Genomic DNA, 21,502 nt, shown 5'->3' with positions numbered 1-21,502 from the left:
CGCAAAGAGTCGGACACGACTGAGCGACTAAGCGTAGCACATAGTCAATTAACAATGAAGTTGTTAATAATAATTTAACAGGTGGACAGCAAAGGGACTCAGCCACACCGTGTGCTTGGCTTCTTTAAGGAATTTAACCTTATGCAGTTAAAAGCATTATTCTGAAACCATTGTGCACCTTCACGTGTGAATGGGCAAAAGAGGATTTGGAGCAAACCTCTCGATGTATCAATTGACGTTAGCAGGAAAACAAGTGTGTAATGGGTATTAAGTGCTAGAATCTATCTACGTTGCTTTTTCTTTTTTAAAAAGTATTTCTACTTTTTATTTATTTGGCTGTGCTGGGTCTTAGTGGTGGCACGCAGAATCTTTAGTTTGCAGCATGGGGGATCGTTAGTTGCGAAATGTGGGATCTCGTTCCCTGACCAGGGATGGAACCTGGGCCCCCTGCATTGGCGGTGCAGAGTCTTAGCCACTGGACCACCAGGGTATATAACAAGTGTAGGTATAACACCTGACTGAACTCTCACAACATCCCTGGGGATGGGGTTGGACATTATCCCCATTTTACAGGTGAGGGAAGAGAGGCACAGAGGGGTTCGAGAACCAGCCAGCATATAGACAGTGCTGGTGGGGCTGGGGTTTGAACTCGGGTCCTCTGGCTCCTGACACGAAGAGCCAACTCATTAGAAAAGACCCTGATCCTGGGAACAACTGAAGCCAGGAGGAGAAGGGGATGACAGAGGATGAGATGGTTGGATGGCATCCCCGACTCAATGGACATGAGTTTGAGCAAACTCTGGGAGATGGTGAAGGACAGAGAAGCCTGGCATGCCTCAGTCTCGGGGGTCGTAAAGAGTTGAACATGACTGAGCGACTAAACAACGACAACCTCTGACTCTAGGGCCTGAGCCCTAACTTAACGACTGGGCTGAGCTGCATCTTGCAGGCGGCCTGCTGGGTGTGAAGTGACCCCTAAGCCGGGCGCCCCCACCTCACCACTGACCCGTGGGGTCCTCTGGGCGATGGCTGTGCCCAGTGTGCCCAGTGAAGGCATCCACTTCTCCAGCAGGGCCTCACACTGCCTGGTAGCCACACAGCGATGACCATGGGCATTGGGCCCAGGCTCCCCATGAACACTGGCCCCTGCCAGGCCCTCAGCTGTGGCGACAGGGTGTGGCCCGAGAGACCACCACCCATCTGTCTGTCCATCGTGGTCTCTGGACAGGAGGTTGTCGCTGTGGCTGCCCTGGGTCCCCATCACACGGTGTTGCCCTCTTTTCTGGGTCTCTCTGTGTCTCTGTGTTCCTATGTCTCTGATCCTGAGTGTCACCTTGCTTTACCCTCAGCCTCTCAATCTGCCTCAGGCAGCCCCTGACTTTCCCTTCAGAATCTCACCAGTTCCATCAGCTCCTCGCTAGTTCTCCGAGCCCCTTGTAGGTTCCCTCAGCCCAGAGCCCCTCCTTCAGCCCCTCACTAGTCCCGTCACTAGTCCCCTCGCTAGTTCCCTCTCTAGTCTCCTCAGCTTCTCACCAGTTCTCTCAGGATACACGTCTGTCCTTTGCTGTCTCTTAGTGTGCCTTCATTTAGGGCTTCCCTGGTGGCTCCGTGGTAAAGAACCCGCCTGCCAATGCGGGAGACATGGGTTTGATCCCTTTGCCGGGAAGATCCCCTGGAGAAGGGAATGGCAACCCACTCCAGTGTTCTTACCAGGAGAATCCCATGGACAGAGAAGTCTGGAGGGCTAGAGCCTGTGGGGTCGCAAAGAGGTGGACATGACTCAGGAACTAAACAAGTACAACAACAAGTGCCTTCATTTCTCCCATGTTCATGTCTGTCTTTCTGTCCTTCTGTCTCCGGGCTTCTGTGTTTCCCTCATCATGTCTCATTATCTCTGTGCCTGCCTCTTGGCCATACCTGTCATTTCACAATCTCAGGTATAAGCATTTCCACCTTTGTGCCTCTTTCCTGACAATAAAACTTGTCAGACTCCCAGGGTGATTATCAAACTACCATGTACCCAGTGTAGGTGGATGCTGATCAAACAGAATGTGCACAGGTGATAAGACAACCAGGAAGGACAGCCCAGGGCTTGATGCCTGTGTATTACCTGTCACTATGTGAATTTACTGAGTGTATCACCATTTTATTGTTATCTGACCCTCCTGCTAGAATGTAAGCTCTGTGAGAGCGACGATATCCATGTTTTGTTCACTGCTGTGTCCCCAGTGCCTAAAACAGGGCCTGGCACACAGTAGGTACCCAATAATTGCTTACTGAGTGAGTGAGTAAATGTTTGCTGTGTCCTTTGAGGTCTCACCATAGCCTTGTCTTGGGTGTCTCTCTCAGTCATGTCTCAAGTCTCTCTTTCTGGGTCTGTCTCTCTGCCTTCCTCAGTCTTGGTCTCTGAGTCTCCGTGTCTCTCTCTGTGGCCACAGTGCATTCATAGAACACTTACTATGGGCCAGGCCCCCTGCACATTTGGTCTCATTTTCATTCTCATAAATATCCTATAGGCTAGGTATATCCACATTTGCCTGATGAGCAAACCCGAAGCTCAAAGAGCAGCAGACACTTGCCCAAGAGATTGTGATGTGTCCTCCAAATAGACTGGGAGCTCCTGTCAAGTCCCCTCCCCTCTTGATGAGTTATTGACAGCTCATGTTAGCAATCTAAGGGCTCTAAGAAGTCCTGTAGGAAAGAAAGCAGTTTGTTTAACCAAGATTTTCCCTTGCTTACTTACCCAGAGAACTCGTTCCCTTAGAACATTCTGCCCTCTTCTGCCTCTCACCCTTTCTGTTTCTTTTTCATTCTGCTTCTCTCTGTCTGTTATCTCACTCTGCATCTCTGCCTCTCTCTCAGAAAGGCAGCCTAGTCAAATGGTTGGAAGAACAGACTCTGGAGCTAGACTGTCTGGGTTTGACTCCTGAGGCTACCACAGGATGGCTGTGTGACTTTGGGCAAGATCTTAACCTCTCTGTGATTCACTCCATTAACTGAGTGAGGATCAGGTGATTTCCTCTATGTAAAGCATTTCATGTCTCCCCATCAGTGATTCCTGGGCCTGGAATAAGGACCCAAGTTCAGTGCCAGTTCACACAGCACAGCAGAACCCAGGACCTGGGTTGAGGAAAGTTCATGGTGGCCTCTCTCCAAGTTCAGGAAAGTACAGGTCCCACCTCTTCAAGAGATCAAAGGACACTGGGTTGGAGGAGTCTGACTCAACTGCTGGGATCAGAGTTTTGGGTCCTCAAGAAGTTTGCCTAACATTGCAAGAAAGAGACTGCCACCAACCTTCTAAAGAGGAGAGACAGAGAGAGGTGGAAAGCCAGACCCAGGCCACGACAAGTGGACACAGACACAATCATTAGCATATTTGGTAAATACAAATGGAGCCTGCCAAAAGCTCAGGGGAATTCTGGAGACAGGCAAGCTCAGTGGGCATTGATCAAACTGCACGAAGTCTCTGTGCTCCTGGAGCTCAGAGTTTAACGAGTGAAACAGAGACACGGGGACAGAGAGAGATAGCAGGAGAGAGAGACACACACACACATATAGACTATCATCGAGGGACAGAAAAAAGTCCTGCAACTGTGAAGACAGAGCAGGAGGCAGGGAGAAAACTCAGGGCAATCAGAGATCTGAAGACCCCAGAACTGTCTCTCACCCCTATTGTTTTTTCTCTCCTGCCTCTCCCATCTATGGCTCTCACAGAAGGGAGGGTGAAGGAAGCGGGGCTGGAGAGATAAAGGCTGAGTGTCTGCAAGCCCTGAAGTGACAGGGACTGTCTGATGCAGACACACACACACACAGACACATACACGGACCCACCCCACCACTACCACCACGAAAACACAGACACACCTTCAGGTGTGAGACACCACATAAATACATAGAAGTCCACACACGTGCAGAGACACATGCGTAAGCACACTCACACTCATGTACAGAAACACACATGGGCATGTTCACATAAATACAAACCCTCTTTCATGTGTAAGAATCACGCAAGCACACACACGCAAGCAGGTATGCACCAAAGTATGTAAACACAAACCCACTAACACAGCTAAAGCAAGGAGACAATGGGTGCTCCCCATACCCACTAAAGTAAACAGGCTTATGCGGACCTTGTTATTGCTACCGTGGTGTCTCTGCCAGCATCTAGGGAGGGGCTGTAGAGGTATCAGGGGAGCAGGTCATCTGACTGTTGGAGCAGGAACTATGTGCTCCTTCTCTTTTGAGTTCAATCTCTCGAAGGATGCCAGGGAATGGATGATGTTACATAACTGGGTGTGGGCGCAGGCTTAGTATAAAAGGCTCAGCCAGAAGCCCAGCGGGTTGGAAGACTGTCAGACTTCGGCCATGGAGCTCAGCGTGCTCCTTCTCTTTGCTCTGCTCACCGGACTCTTGGTCCTCCTGGCCAGAGGCCGCCCAAAGGCCCATGGCCGCCTCCCGCCTGGCCCCCGTCCTCTGCCCTTCCTGGGGAACCTTCTGCAGATGGACAGAAAAGGCCTGCTCAAATCCTTCCTGAGGGTGAGACTCAGGTGGGCGGGATCTGAGGGTCTGAGGGTGAGACTCAGGTGGGTGGGATCTGAGGGTGGCTCCTTGCCTCCATCCTTGGGGGTCATTCACCAGTAGATGTGAGGCACCCTTCCAGGCTCAGGGGTGGGCTGTGGGAAGTTCGGTGAGGAAGGGATGTGGAGCTGCAGTGTGGTGGATGGCGATCAGGTAGTCAGGCATGTCCCTTGCTCAGGTGGAAGTGTGTGGGCACTGTCCCTGGAGAGGGCAGGCGGGCATGAAGAGGTGTCTGGGTGTAAGCCAGGGGTATAGAAATCCCTACTCCTCTGTCCCCTTCTCCTGAGTCCCTGCCTGGCACAGGGAGAGAGGGAGAAAAGGGGTGGTAGTACCCGTCAATAGGTTTCTCCTCTGCCAACAAAAGCTGTCAAAGATTAGTCCCAGCCAGCGCCAGACAAAGAGGAGGAGGGAGGGAGAATGGAACAGGAGGCCAGGTCCAAGGTTCTTACTAATCATAAACATTAATGTGCAACGAGTAGCTGACACTGGAGTGTTTACCAGGTCCTGTATCACTGTTTTCTAGGCATGATTTCATGATTGATGATCTATTTATGTATTAATAATGTAATCCATGGGCTTCCCAGGTGGTGCAGTAGTAAAGAATCTGCCTGTCAGTGGGTTCGAATCCTCGGTTGGGAATATCCCTTGGAGTAGGAAATGGCAACCCACTCCAGTAGTCTTGCCTGGAAAATTCCATAGACAGAGGAGCCTGAGGGGCTACAGTCCATGGGTCTGCAAGGAGTCAGACATGACCGAGCAACTGAGCACACGCACCATGTAATCTACACCCGTGAGCCCACTCCCCAACAGGTTAGGCTTAGGGAACACTTGACAGTAACTTCCATCAGCCCCAGGTGCCTCTCTTCCTTCCCCGCAACGCTGCAGTGACCACACTCCTGAGTCTTGGGCTTGTCATCTGTTTAATTTTTGTTGTTGTTGAGCTCCACTGGTTCTTTGTTGTGGTGTGCAAACTTCCTCTAGTTGTGGTGTGCCAGCTTCACTTGCTGTAGCCCATGGGCTCTAGAGTGTGCAGGCTCAGAGCTCGAGAGCTCTCTAGTTGCAGCCCTCCAGTTTAGTTCCTCTGTGGCATGTGGGATCTTAGTTCCCCGACCAGGGATCAAAACTGTATCCTCTGCATTGGAAAGTGGATTTTTAACCACTGGACCACCCTTTGATTTTAAGGGAGAGTGTTTTATCACAGACGTGGAGCCCCCAAGTGGGTATTATTTCGTTTTCATCACAAGGGTAAACACCACGACTTTTGTGGAAACACCTGGACTTAGTTTCTTCACTCAGAACTATGTGGCTAGGATTTACTTGTATTGTGGAGGGAATTCATCAGGTCTCGGTTACAACACCTCGTGGGCCAGAAGAGGTGTTGCCCTCACCTTAGAGAAGTAGATAGTGAGGGCAGCCCGGGGAAGGCACTGGTCCGTACTTACACCCTGGGACTTCACAGAGGGGACGTGCGAGTCCAGCATGGAGGCCTTTTCTTCTCCTTCATAGACGGAAGCTGCCTAACACTTTGTTATTTTATTTATTGTTATCACATGCATACTCAGTTGTGTCCAACTCTTTGTGACCCCATGGACTGTAGCCTGGCAGGCTGCTCTGTCCATGGGATTCTCCAGGCAAAAATACTGGTGTGGGTTGCCATGTTCTACTCCAGGGGATCTTCCCCGCCCAGGGATCAAAACCCCTTCTCCTGGGTCTCCTGACAACTTGGAGATCACTAAATCCTTTGGGAGTTTAAGGCACGGTGGATCCTCTCCCCTGCAAATATTCACAGACATTTTGCATAAATTTTTGCTAGCTCCAGACCCCCTAAATCTCTTCTATAGTCCTTGCAAGGATCCTCTGTGTGTCCGTGACCCTCTTTTTTTCCAGTCATGTCATGTGGCGTGCGGGATCTTAATTCCCCAACCAGGGACTGAACTTGTGCCCCCTACAGTGGGAGCTTGGAATTCCAACCACTGCACCACCAGGGAATTTCCCCATGATCCTCCATTCTCATTGTGTCTTTGGAGAGAGAGAGAGAGGTTGAGAGAGACAGATGGAGGGAGGGAGAGAAAGAGGTCGTAGGTTAGTAGATGTCATGATTTATTTCCAAATCCTCTGGAGTCAGACAGATGAGGGTTTGTGTTCCAGATTCAACTCTTACTCCTTGAATCTTAGCTTCTCTTCAGCAAGATGAGGTCGTGATGATAAGAATGCCTGCCTCATAAGAGAGTTGTGAGGACTAGATAGTGCATAGAGCTTGGTATACAGTAAGTGCTCATTAATACTCGATCTATTCATTCATTCAATGGTAACTTACTGGGCACCTTCTGTGTGCCAGAAAATGTTCTGGGCATTGATGGTATGGCGTTAGGGCACACAAACAGAGAAGGACATATTAGGTTGGTAAGAACTGTGATTAAAATAAAGCAAGGTGATATTTTCAAGAGTGGCGGGAGATACAAATCAGGACTCTGTGACAACCTGGAGCACTGGGATGGGGCGGGAGGTGGGAGGGAGGTTCAAGAGGGAGGGGACATAGGTGTACCTACGACTGATTCATGTTGACATATGGCAGAAGCCAACATAATGTTGTAAAGTCATTATCCTCTGATTAAAAATAAATATATATATTTTAAAAGTGACAGGAGTTCCTTGAAGCTACTTTAGAATGAGTGGAGAAGGAAAGGCTCCATCTTGCCTTGTTGCTGATCAGACACCCTGAAAGATGCCTGTGGAAGATATCAATGAGCGACAGGTATCAGTGCCAGAACTCAGAAGCAGGAGCAAGCTCAGCATGTTTGGGGAGCCATAGGGAGCCTGGATCTGTGTGATCAAAGGATCTGTGTGTGTGGGTGGAGATATCAGAGGGGTAATGGGGCAGCATCATGTAGGGCTCTGTCCACCATGGGGAAACTTCAAGTCTTACTCTCAGGGTAGTAGGAGTGCTAGATGGTTTGAAACAGGTTAGGGATATTAATTAATTTATATTTTAATCAGATAGCTCTGGTTTCAAGATAGAGTGGGGTGTGTAGTGAAAGGATTGTGGGTAGCACAGGAAAGGAAGTAAGGAGACCAGCAAGGGGGGTTTGCAGAGATCACTGTGAGAGAGTTTTCAATACACTTAACCTTTTTATAATTTTAAGTCAACTTTTTAAATCTATTTTTGAAATTACAGTATCGTTGATTTACCAAGTTTTGCTGATTCCTGCTGTACAGCAAAGTGATTCAGTTGTACATATATATGCATTCCTTTTTAAAAATCTTCTTTTCCATTATGGTTTATCTCAGGATATTGAATATAGTTCCCTGTGCTATACAATAGGACTTGATTGTCTATCCATTCCATATGTAAAAGCTTACATCTGCTATGCCCCACCTCCCACTCCATTCACATGGCCTCCCCCTCGACAACAACCAGTCTGTTCTCTATGCCTGAGATTCTGTTTCTGTTTCCTAGGGATGTTCATTTGTGTCATATTTGTTTCATTTGTGTCACTTTTTCTTTTTTTTTACACTGTGTTACCTTAATTTAATTATTATTTCTTTGGCCACGTTGTGCAGCATGCAGAGTCTTAGTTCCCTGACTGTGTCATAGTTTAGATTCCACATGCAAGTGATATCATATGCTGTTTGTCTTTCTTCTTCTGTAGGTCAATTTGTAATTGAAGTTTAACCTTTAGGGTAAAGTACACAAATCCTAAGTGCTCAGTTCAGTGAATTTTCTCAAATGAACATACTAATAGAGTTGACCTACAGATATGTAACAACTTGGCTCATGCCCAGAAACCTCCTTCAGTCCCACTTCTAGTCACTACCCTCCTATTATTCTGACACCATAAGTTCCTGTTATCTGTTTCTGAATTTCATATAAATACAACTATGATATAGGAACTCTTCTGGGTCTAGTTGCTTTCACTCAACATTACATCTGTGAGTTTCATCTTGTTGTTGGTTGCAGCAGTGGTTTGTTTGTTTTCATGGTTGCATAGTAGTCCACGATATGAATTCATCACTAGTTGTTTATTCCCTATGTTGCAGACCATTTTATTATAAGGCATCTATGAATCTCCTTGTGTTTTATTTTGCTGAGCACATGTATGCATTTTAGTTGAGTGTGTTTCTGGGAATGAAGTGGCTGAGTTACTCAGTATACATGCCTCCAGCTTCAATAAATACTGTTGAGCTGTTGGCCCAGTGGCAAGACTTGATGTTATGACTTTTTCAAATTTCATGATAACCCCCAGAAGGCCATCACTTTACCTTCATGCCTCCCAGGTGGGTAGGTGGTTCTCTGGGGAAATTGCCAGGAGGCAGATGGGGGTTGAAGGTGGGTCACAAGAAGGATGGTTTTTTAAAAAATAATTTATATATTTTGCTTGTGCTAGGTCTTAGTTGTTCTTCATTGCAGCATGCAAATGCTTAGTGGGATCCAGTTCTCTGAGCAGGGATTGAACATGGGCCCCTGCATTGGGAGCTCAGAGTCTTAGCCAGTGGACCACCAGGGAAGTTCCAAGATGGATGATTCTTTAGTTGAGATGCCAGGGAGATCTCACCAGATTCAACTAATATCACCTGCTGCTGCTAAGTCACTTCAGTCGTGTCCGACTCTGTGTGACCCCATAGATGGCGGCCCACCAGGCTCCCCCGTCCCTGGGATTCTCCAGGAAAGAACACTGCAGTGGGTTGCCATTTCCTTCTCCAATGCATGAAAGTGAAAAGTGAAAGAGAAGTCGCTCAGTCGTGTCTGACTCTCAGCGACCCCGTGGACTGCAGCCCACCAGGCTCCTCCGTCCATGGGATTTTCCAGGCAAGAGTACTGGAGTGGGGTGCCATTGCCTTTTCCACCTGGGCTTGGGTGAAATTATTAATAGGAATATTTAACCATCTGTGCTTCTTAGAGGGCTTTCCAGGTGGTGCTAGTGGTAAAGAACCCACTTGTCAATGCAGGAGATGTAAGAGACGTTGGTTCGATCCATGGGTCAGAAAGATCCCCTGGAGGAGAGCATGGCAACCCACTCCAGTATTCTTGCCTGGAGAATCCTATGGATAGAGGAGTCTGGCGGACTATGGTCCATAGGATCGTAAAGAGTTGGACACAACTGAAGTGACTTAGCACACACATGCTGCTTAAGACACCAACCAAGCCAAACAGTGTGGACTGGGCTGGGTCATGGGTTAATCTTTTAATCGCTGGGTTCTGGGAAGCAAAAAGGCAGACTAGGGTGTAGGGTCTTGGGGCAGTGGCTAGTTATCAATCTATATGCAAGGGTTTAATTACCAATCTATATATAAGTGTTTTAGGGCTTCCCTGGTGGCTCAGATGGTAAAGAGTTTGCTTGCAATACAGGAGACCCAGGTTTGATCCCTGGGTTGGGAAGATCCCCTGGAGAAGGGCATGGCAACCCACTCCAGTATTCTTGCCTAGAGAATTCCACGGATAGAGAAGTCTGGTGGGCTACAGTGTATGGGGTCACAAAGAGTCAGAAACAACTGAGTGACTAACACACATACACACACACAAGTGTTTTACTGGTTTAAAAATGGAGATGGCAACAGAGATGCATACTGACTAATAACAATGCTGGCTGTGGGTGTGCTTGGCAGTTACAACAGAAATATGGGGATGTCTTCATGGTGTACCTGGGGCCAAGGCCAGTGGTCATAATATGCGGGACAAAGGCCATTCGGGAGGCCCTGGTGGACCAGGCCGAGGTCTTCTCTGGCCGAGGGAAGATCGCAGTTGTTGACCCAATTTTCCAGGGACATGGTAAGAGCCTCAGGGCCACTGGGAAGGGACAGGGGATGGAGGATGGGGATTGGGGTGCATGAGGCTGGGAAGGGAAGGGTAGGGGTGGAGCGGGACCCAGAGTCTCCTTGAAAATTCCTCTGCAACCCAAGCCTCTCCTAACCCCCAGGTGTTGTCTTTGCCAATGGGGAACGTTGGAAGGCCCTTCGGCGATTCTCTCTGGCCACCATGAGGGACTTCGGGATGGGAAAGCGGGGCGTGGAGGAGCAGATTCAGGAGGAGGCTCAGTGTCTGGTGGAGGAGCTGCGGAAATCCCAGGGTGAGCCCTGGGGCGGGGGTGGGCAGGAGAGAAACACGGGAAGCTGCGAGAGGACTGTAGCCCAAAGACAGAGGGTATAGTTGGGCAGAGAGAGAGATGTAGAGACAGAGAGGAGACAGAGCTTGGGAGACCATCGGAGGAGCAGGGACAGAGAGAGGGGCAGAGAGAAGGGGCAGAGGTGGGTAGGTGAGAAATGCAGGGGCAGGAGAGATACGGAAGTGTAGTGTCAAGAGGAACTCGAAGACGACTTAGTAAATAGCACGTTAATTGCTTGTGTTCAACAGAACCAGTAATGGTCTGATTGTATCTGTCAAGGGCCAAAATGTGACTTCAGTAAAAAGAAAGTAAAGAGAGAAAAAGAGAAAACTACAGATTTTTTTTTTTTTTTTAAAAGGACAAACTGTTTTCCTTTCTTTGGGTGAACAACTGGCAGTGAGCAAGAGGGGCAGTCAGGGTTTTCTGCTCTTAGGAAGTCAGGTGGACACTTCCGGTGGGTTTAGGATTCCTCAGAAACGTGTGTCTGAGACATAGAGGTGACAAGATGCTTTCTTAAGAGATTTTGAGACATAAATGGAGAGTCTGAGAGGAAGAGGCAGAGCCACAGGGAGCCATAGAGATATAAGGATGGAGGGACTCAGAAGGGAGACCAGAGGAGACAGAGGGATTCAGATGGAGACACAGAGAGGAAGAAAGAGACAGAGATGGAGGGACTGAGCCAAAAAGAGAAGAGACTCAGAGAGGCAGGAAGGAGTTACGGCAGAGAGAAACTGAGGCACGAAGGTTAGAGAGAGACAGACAGGCTCAGAAAAGGGTGTGCAAGGGAACTAGAGATGATAGCCAGGCCAGACCCAGGGAGAGAGACTGCACTGACCTGACACTCCTGGGTGCACAGCCCACCCTCCCTCTGACTGGGGTGAGCTTGGCACATCTAGACATCAACAATCAAGTGCAGAACAGTTCCTAAAAGACCAGAGAACTCTAGAGGTGGACAAAAAAGATGGGTGGGAGGGGAGCACGGGGTGGACAGTTAAGGACCCAGGAGAACAGAGATTTGTAAATGGCACATGCAATTGATTGAACACCTGCTCTGCACCTTCTTCACAGGACTGAGATGAGAATTTAATACAATAATATGTGAAATGCTTAGAATAGGGCCTGGCACAACTTCCAGGCTAGCGAGTGTTGGCTGTTATGATGCGGGTTTTTTTTTTTTTTTTTTTTTTTTTTTTATTCATTGTGACTGAGTGATAGAGGAGAGTCACACAGAGACAGCTCCCCAGGCATTTGAATCTGTGCCCTGCGACCCACTCCTTTCCCTCTAGGAGCCCTCCAGGATCCCGTCTTCTACTTCCACTCCATCACCGCCAACATCATCTGCTCCACTGTCTTTGGAAAACGCTTTGACTACAGAGATCCTGAGTTCCTGAGGCTGCTGGAGTTGTTATTCCAATCTTTCGTGCTCATCAGCTCCCTGTCCAGCCAGGTCTGAGAGGGCAGAGCTCGGGTGGACATCCAGGCAGGGGAGAGGGGTGATTTGCTTTTGTGAACCGGAAATGCAGCTTCCAGCCAGAAGAGGGGCAAAGACAACACATAGAGAGAGAGAGAGACAGGGACACAGAGACCTGGGGGAAGGGAGAGATGGTGAGACAAGAACTGAGAGAGTAAGAGGATGAAAAGGGAGTAATGGAGAAGGGAGAAACAGAAAGAGGAATCAAAGACACACACATGAAATGCTCCTCTTTTAAAACAAAATGATAAAGTTTGTCTTTCCCAATTAACGTAGAAATACCCCTATTGTGAAAAGTGAAAGTGTTAGTCCCTCAGTCGTGTCTGACTCTTTGTGATCCCATGGACTGTAGCCCGCCAGGCTCCTCTGTCCATGCAGTTCTCCAGGCACGAATGCTGGAAGGGGTTGCATTTCCACCTCCAGGGGATCTTCCCGACCCAGGGATCTAACCCAGACCCTGGCATTGTAGGCAGATTCTTTACCTTCTGGGCCACCAGGGAAGCCCCACCCCTATTGTATGTTAAGTTAAAAAGTGAAACTTCAGAAAAGTCTGCCTGGCTGTTGTTCTCAACCGAGAGTGCAGGTCAGAGTCACAGGAACGAATATCGAAAATACAAATTCCCATGACCTCCTAGTGGAGAGTCAGGCCTGGAAAATCTGGAAGGAGGTTCAGATGAGTACTTGCACAAGTCCAACATGGGGTTTCAATTTTCTCCTCTCACAGAGAACCACAGAGAGGGGAAAAGTCTGAAAGGAGATCTGCCGAACAGTTAACCATGTTATCTCTAGAAGGATAGGTGAAGGAGGAATTCCACATTATAATTTATACTATCCTGCATTTTTTGCAATTGTTGGCAACAAGTTAGATGTTACATTTCTCATTAGGCAAAGCAATAGACATATGCTCCCAAATAGTCAGCAGCTTCATTCTGTGTAAGCATCATGATATCAACGCCTGACACAGCAAGGATGATGCAACAGGTGGAAAGAGAGAGAGGTTTGAGCAGAACAGATAAAATGGCTGGGGTAGGCAGGGACAGGCCAGAGGGTGGATGAGCAGGAGACCCATGGAGATGAGGAGAGGTGGAAAGGAGAGAGAGACAGGTGGGCCAGAGACTAAAAAGAAGACACAAGGAGAGGGGGAAAGATGCAGAAAGAGAAAAATGTGATCTCTTACACAAAGGAGACACAGAAGCAGTGAGTGAGGGGCTCAGATACAGAGTAAGAGCTGGAGGGAGAGAGAGACTGAGAGGTGGAGAGAGAGACAGAGACAGGGAGACCAAGACACCCCAGAGAGGCAGAGAGAGATGGAGAGAGAGACAGGAAAACAGAGATCCCTTGTGAAGGTACTGGGGGCCAGAAGGACTGTCCCTCCCTGTGACTGGCTAGCTCAACCCGGCAAGGGCCTCACAGCCCCTTCTCTCCTGCAGCTGTTCGAGCTCTACTCCAGCATCCTGAAGTACTTTCCTGGATCACACAGGCAAATCTACAAAAACCTGCAGGAAATCAACGTCTTCATTGGCCGCAGTGTGGAGCAGCACCGTGAGACTCTCGACCCCAATGCCCCCCGGGATTTCATTGACTGCTACCTGCTCCGCATGGAAAAAGTGGGATTTGGGAGAGGGAATGGGGGTGGAAGGGAGGAGAACAAAAGATGCAGAGTGAGAAGGGACGGGAAAGGAGTAGAGCAGTGGCGGGAGGGAGAGGGAAGGGGAGATTCGGAGGGGGGAGCAGAGGGAGAGAGGAAAGAGCGGGGAGATGGTAGCGAGGAGACAGAGGTACGGGAAATACAGGACAAGGGGGAAAACTACAGCAGCTGGTGAAAAGAGTCACAGAGGCAGAAAGAGACTGGGAGAGGAAGGGGGACAAACACACCAAAGAGATGCAAGATGATTGAAACAGAGCAAGACAGAGCGAAGAGTGATTGAGACCGAGATAGAGGGATGGTGGGACACACAGAGCATAGAGGAAGGGGGAAGGGCCAGACGGTGTGAGACCCAGAACCAGGTGGAGGGACCCGGAGAGAAGAGGGGTGGGCAGCAGGGCCCCCGGTCTCCCCTGATGTGAACCCCACCCATCTGGTTTCAGGATAAGTCCAACCCCCAAAGCCAGTTCGATCATCAGAACCTCATCGTGTCTGTTCTGTCTCTCTTCTTTGCTGGCACGGAGACAACCAGCACCACACTCCGCTATGGGTTCCTGCTCATGCTCAAATACCCCCACATTGCAGGTGGGCGAGCTGGGGGCAAACACTGGGGAGGGGGTTCTGACCCCTTTGCAGGTACAGAAATGGGGCTAGAGGTCTTTGGTGAATGAGAGAGGCAGAATCCCCCTCTTATACCAGGAGCCCTGTAGGTTGTTTTTGTTTTTCTTTTTCTCTTGGCCCCTGACCAGGGATGGAATTTGCACCCCATGCTGTGGCAGTGTGCAGTCTTAACCACTGGACCACCAGGGAAGTCCCCCCGAGCAGTGCAGGTCTTGAATGATCTACCCAAATAAGCCAGCCCTGTTGGTGGATAGATGAATGAAGAATCTGTCAATTTGGGGAGTTCCCTGGAGGTCCAGTGGTTAGGACTCAGTGCTTTCACTACCATGGCCCTGGGTTCAATCCCTTGTCAGGAAACTAAGATTTGGCAAGTAGCTCAGCGTCACCAAAAAAAAAATATCTGTCAATCTGTTTTCCCACTGTTTCTCCTATCACTTAAAGATTGACCCATCATTTAGCCATCTGGCCTTTCAACTCATCAATCAACCTGTGCACTCAGATTCTTTCATCTATGACTCATCTAGGATATATATATATCCATGCTTTATTTGGACAAACTGATTCATCTGTTGATCATTTGAAATAGCGATTCATTGAATGAACTGTTTGTCACTGATTCATCTGTTCCTTCATTCATTCATGCATCCATCTGTTTTTCTAAAACTAGTTTACCTATCTTAATCCTTCCATCGCTTATTTTTCACTTCATCCTTCATCCATCTATCTTTTCATTTATTTATTTAATAATTCACTCATTTATTCACCTTGATTTATACATCTATCATTCAGTCCATCCAACCACCCACTTATTCCTCTGTTTACCTGTTCCTTTAAATGTATTCATTCACAATGTTCTTCCATAAATTTAGCCATCCAACCATTCATATGAGTTATTGGTTCATCAAGTTCATTTATTTATTTGTCTATGGATCATTTAGTAATAAATGATTAATTGATCTTTGATAAGGAAATAATATATCCATTCATTAACATTCTTCTATTATCAGTCTTTCCATTCATGAATTGATCTACTGATTGAAGTACTCATTTATTTATCCAGTTGTTCATGGGTTAATCCACTGATGTGTTTTACAATTATATTTCTGAGGACCTAGCATAGTGCCTCATCTATAATATACACACAACAAATATTAGTTCATTTTCTACTCATCTTAGAGGAGGAACTTTGATAGGTTCTTAGCTTTGGGTTTTTAGTCTGAAATTCTGAGCAAAACTGGGGTTCACGTGTGTGTGTATTTGCTTGTGTGTGTTGGGAGAAAATCCATAATATTCATTAGATATTAAAGAGTGAAAATTCTTGTAGTTTTCCCATTGCTCCTCCCACCCCAAGCTGGTTACTCAGAGGGGTGTCAATGACCTAATCATTTCCTATAGGTTTTCTGGGCTCATTGGCCTGGAAATGAACAGACCAATGTTCATAGAACATTGAACTGTGTTCCAACATAGAAATATAAATGAGGTTCACTGGGCCCATTCTTCTGTGCAGAGAGAATCCACAAGGAGATTGACCAGGTGATTGGCTCATATCGCCCTCCAGCCCTGGATGACAGAGCCCAAATGCCATACACAGACGCAGTCATCCATGAGATTCAGAGATTTGCGGACCTCATCCCCATTGGTGTGCCCCACATGGTCACTAAAGACACTCATTTCCGAGGGTACATCCTTCCCAAGGTATAGCACCTCACTGGGCTCCCATCTCTACCTTGTGTGGGTCTCCTGGGTTCCCTTTCATCTGCCAACCTTGACCTCTTTTTGGTTTTATCACTCACCCTTGGTTCATTATGTGCAGGGGTGGGTTGGGGAGGAAATGGCGATATCTTTCAATCTTGTGACCCTCCCTCAGGGCACAGAAGTCTATCCCATCCTGAGCTCTGCTCTCCACGAATCGTGTTACTTTGAGAAACCAGATGACTTCAACCCTGACCACTTTCTGGATGCCAACGGGGTAGTGAAGAAAAATGATGCTTTTTTGCCCTTCTCCATAGGTAAGCTGGGCCTGCATTCCAGGCTGCAGGTGCCATGACCTCTTGAAGACAATTAAAGAGAGGTCTTTGTTCATTGAGCAGTTTATTTGTGCCAGTTGCTTTACCTGTATTAACTCATCTCATCTTCACACCAATGCTAGAGGGGGCTTGAGAACCAAGATCACATCCCAAAGGCACAGCTCTGTAAGGGACACAGTTACACCTCTCTACACACAGGTATCAAATCTGTTGAGCACCACTATGAGCCGAACATTTCATCAGAGGTTGAAGATAACGCATCAGACAAGTCATGAAGAGACACAGTTCCTGCCCCAGGAAGTTTACAGTCCAACAAAGGAGATAAGCATGGGTCATAAGGTTACAGAAAAATCTATAATTAAATGAATAAATGTTGCAGTGGGCTTAGAACTCCTTGACTAAAGTAAGTGTTCAGAGGCCAACTCTTATTCATGTAACGAATCATAATTATGATAACTGCTCTAATGGGGGTTTTGGGAACATCAAATAGGGAATACTGACCACTCCTGGTGGGTCTGTGAGGAAAAGCTTACCCTAAACAGTGTCTTCTAAGCTATGACATCATGCGGGAGTATCAACCTGCCACTGGAAGGCATGTTCTCTCAGAGGGAGAAGCAAGGGCAGAGCCTGAAGGTGGAGATGGCATGGCTCATCTGAGAAAGAACTCAGGAAGACTGGGATGTGGGTTACAGAAGAGAAGGGCAAAGAAGAGATAAGTGAAGAGGAACTAAAAAGCCACTTCATGAGGGTGAAAGAACATTCAAAACATGAAGATCATGGCATCCAGTCCCATCACTTCATGGCAAATAGATGGAGAGAAAGTGGAAACTGGTAGATTTCATTTTCTTGGGCTCCAAAATCACTGCAGATGATGATTGCAGCCATGAAATTAAAAGATGCTAGCTCCTTGGAAGAAAAGCCATGACAAACCTAGACGGTGTATTAAAAAGCAGAGACATCACTTTGCAGACAAAGATCCATATAGTCAAAGCTATGGTTTTTCATTAGTCATGTATGGATGTGAGAGATGGACCATAAAGAAGGCTGAACACTGAAGAATGGATGCTTTTGAATTCTGACGCTAGAGAAGACTCTTGAGAGTCCCTTGGACTGCAAGGAGATCAAACCAGTCAATCCTAAAGGAAATCAACCCTGAATATTCATTGGAAGGGCTGATGCTGAAGCTGAAGCTCCAATACTTTGGCCACCTGATGAAAAGAACTGACTCATTTGAAAAGACCCCGATGTTGGGAAAGACTGAGGGCAGGAGAAGAGGGCGACAGAGGATAAGATGGTTGGATAGTATCACTGACTCAATGGACATGAGTTTGAGCAAACTCTCAGTGATGGTAAAGGATAGGGAAGCCTGGCATGCTGCAGTCTGTAGGGTTGCAAAGAGCTGGACATGACTTAGCAACTGAACAAGAAGGGTGAAGAGCTCAGCTGGGTGGGGCCTTGAAGACTAGGAGGAGTCTGAATTTGTTCTGCTGGAACTAGGGAGCTAGGGAGGGTCTTGACCTGCTTTGATTTCACTCTCTCCCTATTCTCTGCTCTTTGACTCCAACCAGAGGAAATCCCAATGCCCAGGTTCTCCTCCTTGGGGAGGAAGGCGGACCCCAGCATCAAGTCCCTAGTTTTGAATCTCACCGGTGACTCCAGTGACCCAGGGCCTCTAGCTCTACCCAGTGCAATGGCTTCCTCTCTCATTTCTTTCTAAATTTTTGGCTGCCCTGGGTGTTGTGTTGCAGGGGCTCTAGAGCATGTGGACTCAGTAGTTGCTGCGCAGGCTCGATTGCGGTATGTGGGAATCTTATTAACAGTTCCTCGACCAGGGATCGAACTAGTTACCCTGCATTGGGAGCTCGGAGTCTTGTCCACTGGATCAGCAGTGGTGGCCCCTCCCTCCTTAGTTCTTCTTCAGTGAGAGCCAGGGGACCTGTGGGGTCTGGGCAGTGGGTGAGGGTCAGTTTCTCCATTAAACAGCCTTGTCCTAAGTTTTAAGAGAGGCAGAGATGTGGCAAACAAAAACAGAGACAGACAGACAGATAAGGATAGAGTGAGTGAGAAACAGAGAGAGAGAGAGACAGAGAAAGACAGGAGAGATAACACTAGAAAGAGACTTAGAGTGAATATGAGGTAATAGAGGGAGGTGGAGAAAGAAGAGGCTGAGAAAGAGTAAGAGAGAGAGAGAGAGAGGAAAAGAGAGAGTGACATAAGCAGCAAGGAAGAAACACTGAAGGAGAGGAAAGGAGAGATTGTGCAGGGAGACTGAAAAAACCAAGAACACTGCAGGGAGAATCAGACTCGAATAGACAGAGAAAAGGAGTTACATAAGATTCAAGAAGGCGGAACAGGGAAGAGAAAAAGAAAAATACAGTGCCTGGCAGAAGGTATAGACAGAGAAGAAGACTGAGGCAGATGGCCATGGGCAGAGAGAAAGAGCCAGAGCGTGTCTAGTTGCAGAGCCTGAGGAATGGGAAGGAGTGGGTTGGAGGGAGCAGGAGTCAGACTGTTCTTGGAAGAGCCCTGTTGCAGAACCAGTTACAGGAGAAGAATCAGCTGGGAGCACCACTCTGAGTATTGTTATGCTTCTGTGTCCTAACTTCTAAATGAGCCTAGAAGATGTAGACCCTTCTCCAGTTACCTCCAATGGGCATAAAGTCTAACCACTTAGAAGACTTGAGGGGGAATTCCTTGGTCATCCAGGAGTTGACTCTGGGCTTCCACAGCAGGGACTAAAGGTTCGATTGTTGGTCAGGGAACTGAGGTTCTCAAAGGCCGCTCGGTGCAGCCAAAAACAATCAAATCAAATTAAATTTTTTTTAAAAAGAGAGAAGCTGTCAGGGTCTCAGCCTTTCTTCTGGCTCCTTCCGTTCTCACTTCCCTCCAAGTTCATGGTTTAGAACTGTGGTGGGGGGATCCATATGCCTCTGAGAATCTCGTGGAAGCTGTACACTCACATCCCATGACCATCAGTCCTGCACACAATGTTACATACTTTTTTTTTTTTTTTAGAACTCCTGGAGCCCATGGATCCCAGGCTGAGATAAGGAGAAAACACAGAGACATGTAAATACACATAGGGCCAGAGATACACCTGGCATACAAACTCCCCACTACACACACCCAGAAACCAACACAGGCACTCACTACATTTGCCTTTAGTAACAGTCCATCCTAAAGGAGATCAGTCCTGAATATTCATTGAAAGGAGTGATGCTGAAGCTGAAGTTCCAATACTTTGGCCACATGATGAGAAGAACTGACTCATATGAAAAGACCCTGATGCTGGGAAAGATTGACGGCGGGAGGAGAAGGGGTTGACAGAAGATGAGATGGTTGGATTGCATCACCGACTCGATGGACATGAGTTTGGGTAAACTCCGGGACTTGGTGATGGACAGAGAGGCCTGGCGCGCTGCAGTCTATGGGGTTGCAAAGAGCTGGACACGACTGAGCGACTGAACTGAACTGAATTGAACTGGTCAGGTCTTTTAAAAATTTTAGAAAACACTAACTTCTTTATCTTCAAAAGAGCCCTACTAGATAGGTACCATTCTTCCCATATTAGGTATGACAGACATGAAAAATAGTAAGTCAGAAATATGCACCAGTTTGTATGTGCAGGCAGATGAACACACACATACAGTCAAGCATCCTTCCATTCTCTGGAGCCACAGAACTCTCTGGAAATCAAACAGAAGCTTACAAACTCTGTCCCAGAAAAATGAGCAAGGTACATTCACCCCACAGTTGTCACTGGCTTTCAGAGAGCTTTGAAATCCCCTAAGAGTCTACCGTGACTACAGGTTAAAGGCTAATCCCACACAACTTTGTTGCAATGAACACAGGTGTCTGGGCTTTGGGGTGTGACAAGGCAAAGTATGTTCATCTGCTCCCGATGCACACTGTGATCCGAGATTCTGTGCCTTGTGCCCACATTGTGAACCTCTGTTCTGTCCTCACAGGGAAGCGTATCTGTCTTGGCGAAGGCATCGCCCGCGCCGAATTATTCCTCTTCTTCACCACCATCCTCCAGAACTTCTCCGTGGCCAGCCCCGTGGCCCCTGAGGACATTGACCTTACTCCCCAGGAGAGTGGGGTGGGCAACGTGCCCCCAAACTATTGGATCCAGTTCCTGCCCCGTTAAAGAGGCTGAGGGAAGGCGATCAAGAATACCAGGGTCACGTGTGTCCCCACCTCTGCAGAGAGTGGCTCCTGAACTCTCTCCCTGTCTTCCTGCCTCTGGACAGGCTGTGCTGTGATTCAGCATCCCTCCCGTCCATGGATGCCACCTCCATGGGAAAGTCCCATCTGCAGCTCACCTCCTTCCGTCCTTCTGCAGCTCTTCTAAACTCAAGGAGGTGTCTTCCTTTCACCTATTAATAGAATTCTACAAGTGATGTATACATATATATATATTTGGCTAAATAAATGAGGCAAAGAATGAAAACTTGCCTCAGTATCTCTCGGCATTTCTGCCTCTGAGGCCAGAGCTTACCCAAGTGACTATTCCCCTCTTGAGAATAACCACAGTCTCCCTTTCTCCACACCTTGGGCTCCATGATCTGTGCATCCATGAGCTCGCTTGAGTCCTTTCAGTAGCCCCATTCAGTGGGTAAAGTGATCATGCCCATCGTACAGATGAGTAAACAGATGCCATGCAATGGCCAGCTTGGTCCGAGGTCACCTGGCTAGTAAGTGGAGACGCGAGATTCACACTCTGGGTCCCTGGCTGTTGAACCCAAACTCTTCACACAGCTCCTCTCTGTCCCCAAGATAAAGTTTAAAATGAAGATGAAGTTCATATCTTGTAACTAACCAATCTCAAGTGTGTCACAAGGTGGCACTTAGTTCATTCACAATCCTGGCCATCACCAGCCCTATCTAGTTCCAAACATTTTCATCACCCAGAGGAAAGCCTGGTACCCTTTAGTAGTCATTCCCCATTTTCCCTTGTGCTCAACCCCTGGCAAAATCAAATGCTTGCTGTCTCCATGAATTTGCTATTCTGCACATTTCATATAAATGGATCATGCAGTGTGTGTTCTTTCGTGTC

At 47.7% G+C, this 21,502-nt stretch overlaps 1 protein-coding gene across 1 annotated transcript; it reads left to right on the top strand.

Annotated features, from left to right (window-relative positions):
- The first annotated feature begins 4,329 nt into the window (after nt 1-4,329).
- Nucleotides 4,330-21,493, top strand: LOC102389842 (cytochrome P450 2B4). Its single transcript, XM_006052073.4, has 9 exons — nt 4,330-4,536; nt 10,183-10,345; nt 10,494-10,643; nt 11,966-12,126; nt 13,581-13,757; nt 14,239-14,380; nt 15,924-16,111; nt 16,284-16,425; nt 20,412-21,493. Exons 1-9 carry the CDS (start codon nt 4,366-4,368, stop codon nt 20,591-20,593), a joined length of 1,476 nt encoding a protein of 491 aa, XP_006052135.1. The 5' UTR covers nt 4,330-4,365; the 3' UTR covers nt 20,594-21,493.
- Nucleotides 21,494-21,502: the final 9 nt, after the last annotated feature.

This window comes from Bubalus bubalis, chromosome 18 (genome assembly GCF_019923935.1).
Source record: "Bubalus bubalis isolate 160015118507 breed Murrah chromosome 18, NDDB_SH_1, whole genome shotgun sequence".
NCBI lineage: Eukaryota > Metazoa > Chordata > Mammalia > Artiodactyla > Bovidae > Bubalus > Bubalus bubalis.
This window is presented reverse-complemented; position numbering and strand designations above follow the sequence as displayed.